Source organism: Pinus tabuliformis, chromosome 4_1, assembly GCF_031772625.1.
Source record: "Pinus tabuliformis cultivar Carrire ecotype Pingquan chromosome 4_1, CPIR1, whole genome shotgun sequence".
Lineage (NCBI taxonomy): Eukaryota > Viridiplantae > Streptophyta > Pinopsida > Pinales > Pinaceae > Pinus > Pinus tabuliformis.
The window spans coordinates 627,690,305-627,700,298 of NC_142303.1; the positions used below are offsets into that span (position 1 = coordinate 627,690,305).

The following is a 9,994-nucleotide window of genomic DNA, read 5'->3' on the forward strand; positions in this document are numbered from 1 at the left end:
TTATTATAGATACCCATCCTTATGCATAAAAAACAAGAAGCAATAACAAGGTTAAATTAACCTTTTATGCACCAAAATCAAGAAATCGACCCAACTCATCTAGCAAGACAATCTTTTCAAGAGATTAATATTTTCAAGAAGGTTAACATCGGTTATTATTTTCAAGAAATTTAACATAATACTTCCTCTAATAGCCACCCTTTTGTGCATGCGACATGTGTTTTTTCCAAACACAATTACTTTTACTTCAATGCACATAATATTTTCATGAAACAATCGTGGATTCTTGTTCTTGTATGAACACTATTCATACGTGTCTTTTAAGAAAAGAATCTCTATTTTTATTTCAAGAGATCTCTCATAAAGCCATTATTTTCATACATGAAGTATGCATTCTTTTTCTAAAAAGAAACTATCTTAATGACTATTATTTATGTGTATATAAAACATGCATTTTCTTCAGGAAAGTTTGTAATGATTATCTATGTGCCTAGAAGCAAACGCTCCCTTCAAGAAACTAAAATGAAGCGAATCTAGCTCATTAGCTATTTTTATCATGTATGCAATGCATAATTATTTCACAAGAAACTTCTAAAATTAGCTAGTATCACAATGCATTTAAGCATATATCCCTTTTCAAGAAACCTTTATTAAATACAAAATGCATATTTTATTCAAAGAAAACTTGGCCACTTTTCACACTATGTCCTCAAGAAGTTTACATGTCTCTCCATCTTTTCTCAAGAAGATATTTTGGCTACTTAACAAGGATTTCATTAATTTATTCCAAGAAAATGACAAAGTGACACAACATTTCACACACAAGATTCACATGTAGTCTTTCTAACAGAAACTACATATTTACTTTATAATAAAAACTATATATTTACTTAGCTTTTATGTCCACACATTTTTTCCACATTCTTCATTGCATACTATTCTGTATATAAAATCTATATTTGGTAAGAACTCTTTCAAAAAGATACCCAAATATAACATACATATATTTTTTTCCTTCTAGAAAGTGAGCAAGTTACTTATCTTATCCATGGCGGCCTCCTTTCCTCCACGCAACCAGTGCACACAAGTTTACCGGAAAGCTTAACTGCATTGGTATCTGCTGGAATGAACCAAATCCGCAAGGGTGGATAGTTAGGGAAGCTCAAGCCCGTACCCGCCATTTCTTTCTAAAAGACAACCCAAAAATTCTTGTCTGGTCCTCAGTGACAGAGTATCCACCATATTCGAAGAACTGGATAGAGGAAAGAAGAGCAGAGCACGAGCAAGCGCCAAAAACTTAGGAACCAAATGAACCACGCAAAACCTCCTTCCGTCTTCTGTAAGAGATCTCCTGATAGCCCCAACACGTCCATTAGTATTAGATGGGAAAGAGCACACCTGTAATCGAATAAGTGTAACAGACCTCTGAAAATCGCTTCCCTAAACTTCACAGTCATTCATGATGTCTCCCCCCGTATACCCTGGAGCATAGCTATATATTTATTGAAGGGTGCGGTAGTTGGAGGAATAAGTTTTTCCAGGTTTTCTCATCATTACTTGAGTTTTTACAAATATCAAGAATCAATTTTATAATTGATTCGTAACTTTTGATTTTACATTGAGTTGTTTACGATACGATAGGGATATTACACACCTCTTATACTCCATATTACTAAGCAAGTGAGTTTGATACTCGAATATTAGGTGATTCCATTGGGGAATCATTCAAGGTAGTAGACTTTGGTAATTTCCATAAGGAACATATCATTGTAGGAACAATTGTATTGTCCTGTGTGAGCTAGTAGAGGTTAACCAAGGGGCGTGATGCTATGAGCATGAGATTGTTGAGACACGATATTGTGTGATGAGATTGTTGAGACACGATATTATGTGATAAATTAAATTATGACATGTAATTGTTGAATGTAACTGTTAACAATATGCTCGCGAAAAGATTAAATTTGAGAATTAGATATGGGATAAATGTATGGTATAAATTTAGCTCAATGGGCTTTGGATTGACGGTGAATGGATGCACTGTTAAGACACTCCTTGTGATAGGTCACTGGTTCCAATCCCCACTCCTTGTGATAGGTCACCGGTTCAAATCCCCAGTGGGTGCTTACCTGCCAAAACAAATTGTATGGCAGAAATTTTATTTAATATTAAAAATATTTAATAAAAAATAATATTTTTAGTTTATGCATGTGACTGCATATTTTTAGTTTATGCATGTGACTTACAGATTTGTGACGAGTACATTCACAAAATATCTGTATTAGGAAGTGACTTAACCATGAAAATTGATTTCTTAATAGTAAATGTGCTTTAACAACATAGACCCATTCAATTGAGATAATCCTCAAAAATTATTGTTTTATTTTTGTTTTCAAATAATATAAAATATTAGAGTAAATTTATTATTCTTTTATTAATTTAATTAATATATTAAATTTTATCTTTAATAAATCCTCATTTATATATATATATATATATATATATATTAATTATGATATTAAAAATTTTTAGGGCAGCTCAATTGGTTAATCTAAGAAATGTGAAATGAAACTGAAAAGACCCATTCAAATGACTCGAATTACCAATAACCCCGAAAAATTTAGTAGTAGTTATGTATGAAGCAAACTGCCAAATTCTTATAAATTACACAAAAAAAAATATAGTATTAAAATAAATAATTATTTTTAAAAAAATTATAATAATAAAATATTTGATAATAATACGATACACTTATTTTTATTATTAAATCATTTTTATTTTTAGTTAAAATATATTATTCACATAACAAAGGAAAAATAGTTTTAACTATTATTTTTAATTATTAAATTATTTTTTAATTAAATTAATATACATTTTTACTGTATTTTAAGCATCAAATTATCTAGAATTAAAATATAAATATTTGTATTTTATTTTTCAAAATTTTAACAGTATGATATTAAATATGGGAATTCTGTAGCGTTATAATATCAATGTAAAACTATTTCAACTCTTAAATTTTTAATTGGTTTACGTAAAAAACTTATTTCCACACTTAAATTCTAAGTGGTTTAATTAAAAAAAACTCTAAAAGAAGTTAGGTACAAACTTTCATGAAGTTTTTATTTTTCAATTTTATTCATTTCCCTTAACGCGCTTCACTCATATATTAATATAAATATTTAATATATTTTTTTATCAGAAGATTCACTACATATTGAATTATTTGATTATGTGTTTTTAAATATTTTATTTTTATAATTTTTTTAATATAATAATATTATTATAATTTTATTTAATAATTTATTATAAAAACTAAATTATAAAAATATAAAATTAAATTTAAATATTAATTACGCTGATAGGCTTTTCCTATGCATCAACAATTGTCAACACTTTTACCCTCCTCCATTCAATCAAGTGAGATACTTTCAACAGTTGATTGTTTTTTTCAAATATCGGTTGAGTTGACTTATTGGCATGGCAAGATATTTTTACTACTTTTTCCATCTTCCCTGGTTTTGGCAAGCACTGGCCTGCTGCGATTCTGCTTCTTGGGCTTGTAAAAGCAGCGGTGCGATTGATTTATGGGGAGATCAATTCGCACAGAGCAGGGAAGGGTCTTGGCTTATTTTTTGCACGGCCGAGAAGCAGGCAAAGGCCAGTGTACGTAGGATTCTACATGTAAGTCTGTCCTGTTCAGCTATATTATTATATCTGGATTCCGCTCTGTTATTCCTGTTTTTGCAGTTGCGGAATAATTTCGTTCAATAAGGGCAGCACATTGTTCTTTAGTACGGTTGTGGATTTTTTAAATATGACTGGTGGAGAAGAGGATTCTTCTGAGCTCCCGGTTCGAAAATGTTGTTTATTATTTTGTTTGTACTGTCAAGAGACATTTTGTTGTGTAACGGAATCGATCTGTTAACCGGTTGGAAATAGCTGTAGCTTCGGCTGTCAAATTTGTCTTATATACTAGAACCAGGATTTTCTTTCTGAAGGCCTAGCTTTGAGCTGGCATTCTCAGACGGACTTGATTATGCCTTTTTCACCAAAAGATGGAAGTAACGGCTCTGGAATTTGCCGATGGAACCAGAAATTTAAAGAATCAGTCTGTGGTTTTGCATTTTGAAGTATTCCGTCTGTTGTTCAAGAATCAGTCTGTATGTTGGATTTCGAAGTGATCTTTCAGTTGTTCTTTATTTTGAGCCAAAGTTTTGATTCAAAATTTTGAGAAAAGATCTGTCTGCAACTTGCATTTAAGCAGAATACTCGAATAGTTGGGTTTGAATAAAAGGAGCGGCCTGGAACTTGTATTTGAGCAGAATGAACACATAGCTTGGTCTGAAATAAGCATTTGAAGGCAGTTTTTTTGAAAGATAGAATGGGCATTTTGCTACTGAGATAATTTTTCAAGGATGTGAAATTGAATCTAGCAGAATTAGCCAATATTTGACAATGCCAATGTTGATCTCTCAGGCCAGTTTATTTATCCATTTACGTAAAAATTTATGAAGAGACGGCACGCACATGGAGTGGAGGATAGCTATACAAAATAATATATAAAAGATTCAGAGGTTTCTTTTAGAAGCTAAATTTTTTCTTGAAGAGAACACAATGTTTTCGTTTAGTATTAGCAGATAGCAACTCTTCATAAGGATCTTCATTTATCTCAATATAAGTCGATAGCAGTTATGGAGGAGGAAAAAAATCGAAGTGATTTACTCGGAAATGTAGTACGGCCTCCTTCCTTGCGGGTCAGTGGCAGTTTGAAGGCCACGCTGTCAGGCAGGTTGACTCCTCATAGTTCTCCTTCTTTTCGGAAGTCTCAATCCAGCAGGACTCCAAGAAAAGATGTGAGGTTTTATGCAAGTCCTCTTCAGTGGATTCGAGGCCGGCGCCTGCTACCGTGGTTGGTCATAATTGGGTTATGGAGCTACCTGGGGTTTCATATTCAATCAAAATGGGCTCACAGTGGAGATAGAGAAGGGTTTAGCGGATTTGAGTCTCGAGTTGATGTTGATCAGGATTTGGGAAGCCATCTTTTGGTTAAAGATCACGCCGTTTTCGATGGAGTAAAGAAAACGGAACCTCATAATGTGCAGTCATTGAGGTTTAATTCCAGCCGTTCAGAAAACACGGAAAGAAGAAATACAGATGGTGAAGTGCTTTCTACAATTAAAAAGCCCGGGCTAGAATGTAAGTCTCCAGTAAGTTTGGAAAAATGGTTTTGGAAGGGTAATCCGGGAGTCATACACGATAAAGTAGAAAGTCAAATGCAGAAAAAGAGCAACGAAGCCTTTCAAAAGACCGCTGGAGTGAAAATTTCAGGGAGCAGTTATAATTCATCTAATTCATCAGCAGATCAGGACAGTTTAAGACATATTGCAGAATCCCTTCCAAATCATACTTCCCACGAAAATGTTGGGATAGGTAGCAAAGGTGGAATGATGGTCAAAGGAAATAATACAGTGTCGAAGAATACCATAATCGAAACAGGAGGCACAAATGCTAGAGTCGCAAGAAATACTTCCTTTGGTCTCCTGGTTGGACCTTTTGATAAAATTGAAGACAGAGTTTTGGGATGGAATTCTAAAAAAAGGTACGGTACATGCAACAGAAAAGGCTTATTTGCGCATGCTGTGAGAGGAAGGTCATTCATTGTGGTACTTCATGAACTGTCCATGACTGGTGCTCCCCTTGCCATGATGGAACTTGCAGCTGAAATTTTGAGCTATGGAGGAAGAGTCTCTGCTATAGCATTGAGTAAGAAGGGTGGCCTTATGGCGGAACTTGTCAAGCGAGGTATAAAGGTGTTGAAGGACAAAGCGGTTCCCAGTTACAGAGTAGCTATGAAGACCGATATTGTCATCGCTGGCTCTGCTGTTTCTGCATCATGGATTGGTATGAAATGCTTACTCCATAGTTTACATCATTTTGTTTCTAGTAGGTTTCATTTGTAATGTCATATTTAGCATGGTTTCGAATATTATATTTTGACTTTCTAATTGCAATATACAATTATGGTTTTCAATGTAGTATCATTCTATATATGTATATTATTCTTTATAAAATATAATAATAATATCATGGTTTCTAATAGAATTAACTTTTTAATAGCAATATATCAACATGTTTTCTAATATTATGTTTTGACTTTCTAAATGCAATATACAATTATGGTTTTCAATGAAATATATTGGTAGGGGATAGTCATGGTGGTTATTGCCTTGGTCACTAGCAAGCTTTGTATATGCCTGGCCATTTATAGAGGTTTCTTGATTTTGGATAATTAACTTAACCTCTTGATTTTGGGTAATTAACTTACTCTAAAATGAAATAAGACATTCAATGTGTTCCTTGTAATATAGATATAAACAAAACATCTAAAGAAAAGTAATTGCACAATGATCCAGTCCAAGAAAACAAGTTTTTCTACAAATCAATTAACTCTTTTAGAAAAATTCAACAATTCCAATTTAATAATCCTATCGGTCTCTCTTTGTACCTTTTGGGACAATTGCTAGTATATATATTTTTGAAATATATATAAAAAAATTTATCTTTCGTAACCCGTATATATAATTTATAAATTTATAAATAAATTCAATAACTTGAAAATTTCATTGAAAATTCTATTTAACATTAGGTGTAGATTCCAAAAAATATTTATTAAATTATATATATAAAAGAAATCAAACAAGTATAGTATAGTGAGAGTATTTTTTAATTAAAACTAACCAAATATGTATATTCATTTTTTTTAATTAGCGAAAAAATGTTTTTTTTTTTTTTTTAATTAAAAAAAGTATCATTATTAACTTAAACTTAAATATGGAAAGAATTACACATTTCCTTTATAAAAAATTGTAAAATACATAAATAAATAAAATCAATTTATTATTCTATATTTCAAAAAATATACAAATAAAAATTTAATTATTTATTAAATTTTCTTTTCTATTTTATAGATATATATATATCTCGACCTTTTAAAATAGGAAAAATACTTCCCACATATAAATATATTATATTTAAATTTAAAAAACACCTACAATAATATATTATGATTAACAATAATAGTAATATAAAATATTTTAAAAAAATGTTATATAAAAAAAATTACACATTTCTTTTATACTAAATTGTAAAATACATAAATAAACACAATCAATTTATTATTATATATTTCAAAAAATATATAAATAAAAATTTAATTATTTATTAGATTTTCTTTTCTATTTAATAAAATTAATTATATATATATAAACCTCTTAAAATAAGAAAAATATTACTGGCATATAAATATATTATATTGAAATTTAGAAAACACTTACAATAATATATTATGATTAACAATAACAATAATATAAAATATTAAAAAAAAAAGGTTTTTACACATTTTCCATCACTAAATCAAAATAAGATATGAAATATACAACAAATCACAACTTGTCGTATAAAAATTTGTATAAACCCAAGATATTAAATATACAACAAATCACAACTTCTCGTATAAAGAATTGTATAAACCCAAGATATTAAAGATACAACAAATCACAACTTCTCGTATGAAAATTTGTATAAACCCCCCGAAAGCAATCACAAGGAACTGTGAAAGCAGGGGTCAAGGTTAGCTACTTGACATTTTATACAGTAATATGAAATATCATAGACAGTAATCCCCATAGGGTTACAAAAATGGTAAGGCTGCTTAGATTGGCAGAAAGGCTTTTACTAGCATGACTGGTGGAATCCATGTGCTCGGTAACATCGAAATCCCCTGCGTTACACAACAAATGATAATGCTAAATTAAATTTTTGCAAATTCATAGACAAAAGTTTGAGTAAAAATTTGTGAAACATCCAATTCTTGCAGTGAGTTCTCCAACTTCTTGCAAGTTGGTAACTTGGCTTCATATTAGGTAATCTGCACCATGCTACTATGTTTGGTTAAAATTTCTAGTTAATTTATCTGTTAAAAGGTTTTGAGTATGAAATCTTGATTTAAAGAAAAGTTAAGATTGATATAAAATTATTTTAAATAGATTTTAAACACTAAAATTTTAGAGTTCGAAAGGGATGTATATGTTTTCTCTTTTTAGAGGTAGATTTGGACTATCTATATCTAATTTTTGCAAAGGTGGCTGGGCATTTTGGCTCAATCCAACCGATTATGTATTGAAAATCTTTATATTTTCTTAATATAAATCTATGATGATTTTTTTCTATGAAAAAAAGACTTGCTTTCCTATTTTTTTTTTTTTAAATCTATACGACCCAAAAATAAATAAGATCAATAATTTGTGTACCGCGTTTATCAGTGTTACTGCATCCCTCTGTAATTGTTTGTCTGATATCCTCTATGGTAGCCTTGTTGTCGAATTCGAAATTAGAGAGTATCTCGTCCACGCACGTGAGCACCACCTGCGTTTGCTCGTAACAACCGCCATTGCAGTATTCATCTGTTTGATCGGGAGGAACGTCGATAGAGCCGCTCATGGACAATCTCTGCTCCGGTTTGCACGTATCGGCCTTCATGCAATTAATTAACACCAAGAAAATCTCATTAGACAAACCTTTCATTATCATATTACACATAATTTCCAAAACCATATTCGAATAGAAGGTTCCCCAGTCGGTCAGTTACATTATTGAAACATTCCATTGCCCTCCCTACTATCGCTGGTGGATCCTGAGAAGGAAGATGGCCATCGTTACCTGGGTTAACATCGTCTGTCACAGCACTTCATTAGTCTAATGTTCATGAACTGCAATGATTAAAATATAATCACAATAATAACCAGTTACTTTTAATTTTTTTTTGTTTGCTAGGTTATCAGATTCTGGCTAGGATGGGCATCTTTATCTTTATGTCGATGGCATATTTCGAGAATACTTTGGGATCTCATTTGGAAGGTCCATCCAATTCTGTGATATTTCCAGAATCTGCAATGGACATAAGTTCAAGATGAGATAAAGTAGCCATAATCTGGGAGGCAATGGATATAAGTTTAGGATGAGATGAATAGGGACAATCTCAAGAGCATTTAAAGGGTTAAAATCACCAGAAAATCACACCTAGTTTGGGCTACACAAGCCTTTATTATAGCTGAATTTTTTCCCAAAGAGTTTCTAACTAGTGAACTTTACACCAAAGAGTTAACGGAACACCTTATGACAATCTACTCACCATCTACTCTACTCCCATGCCCCATTAGCCAGATATTCAAATTTTCTGGGTGTAGTATAACAATTCGACTTAAAAACCCCACGGAATAGTTAAGTTGATCTAGTTCCTGTTGCTAAATACATAGTCTATCAAATTCCTGGTGCTAAATACATGGCCTATCAGAAATCACCCCTTTGAATTAAGCCTGCTAATTTAACTCACTCGTAAATCTCTTTAGGTTGATTTAAATAAATTTTCTCACCACTGCTGTAAACCACACTTAAAAAAACAACTGAATTAAAATTCTGTCTTAACTTATAATATAATAAATCTTTTCCAAACAATAAAACTATTCATTGATTACCTGCAACACAGACCAAAAGTACGAGAAAAAACACAGCGCTCGCCTGCAGAAAAGTTTTGCAGCTGATCTTCATTATAACCCGCCTCATTGATAATTACAAGGTGCAAATTCATAAACTGAATAATTTCATACGGCGTTCAATTATTATCTCCAAATATCAAACTATATATGAATGCATGCCGTCTCGTGCCTGCCATTTTTGGTTGATAACGGTTGTTGAATTACTTCCATCGCATTTTCTTACACAAGCGCTCATAATTGGCTGTCTCCTTTGCCCTGTCTATAAAAATATAGATTCTCTATATGTTGCACGCAACAGAAGTCGTGAAGTGTGTTATACCTCTTCCATATTATAAGACGAAGGAATTAGGAAAAGGTTTGCACCTACACCCGAAGAATGTCTTGTATCTTTTTACTGCCACTCAAAGAATTTCCTTTTTTAATTTCTAACCCGTAATTTA

The 9,994-nt window shown here is 31.6% G+C and overlaps 2 protein-coding genes across 2 annotated transcripts; one reads left to right on the forward strand and one right to left on the reverse strand.

Annotated features, from left to right (window-relative positions):
- The first annotated feature begins 4,691 nt into the window (after positions 1–4,691).
- Positions 4,692–5,960, forward strand: LOC149177593 (uncharacterized). The gene has a single exon (XM_089421803.1). The coding sequence runs from the start codon at positions 4,692–4,694 to the stop codon at positions 5,958–5,960; it is 1,269 nt and encodes a 422-aa protein (XP_089277929.1).
- A 1,518-nt stretch (positions 5,961–7,478) lies between these two features.
- On the reverse strand, positions 7,479–9,669 carry LOC149177594 (uncharacterized). Its single transcript, XM_089423432.1, has 4 exons — positions 9,534–9,669; positions 8,648–8,733; positions 8,310–8,532; positions 7,479–7,780 (listed from the first exon to the last, which is right to left on the reverse strand). The coding sequence occupies exons 1-4, from the start codon at positions 9,619–9,621 to the stop codon at positions 7,647–7,649; spliced, it is 531 nt and encodes a 176-aa protein (XP_089279558.1). The 5' UTR covers positions 9,622–9,669; the 3' UTR covers positions 7,479–7,646.
- Positions 9,670–9,994: the final 325 nt, after the last annotated feature.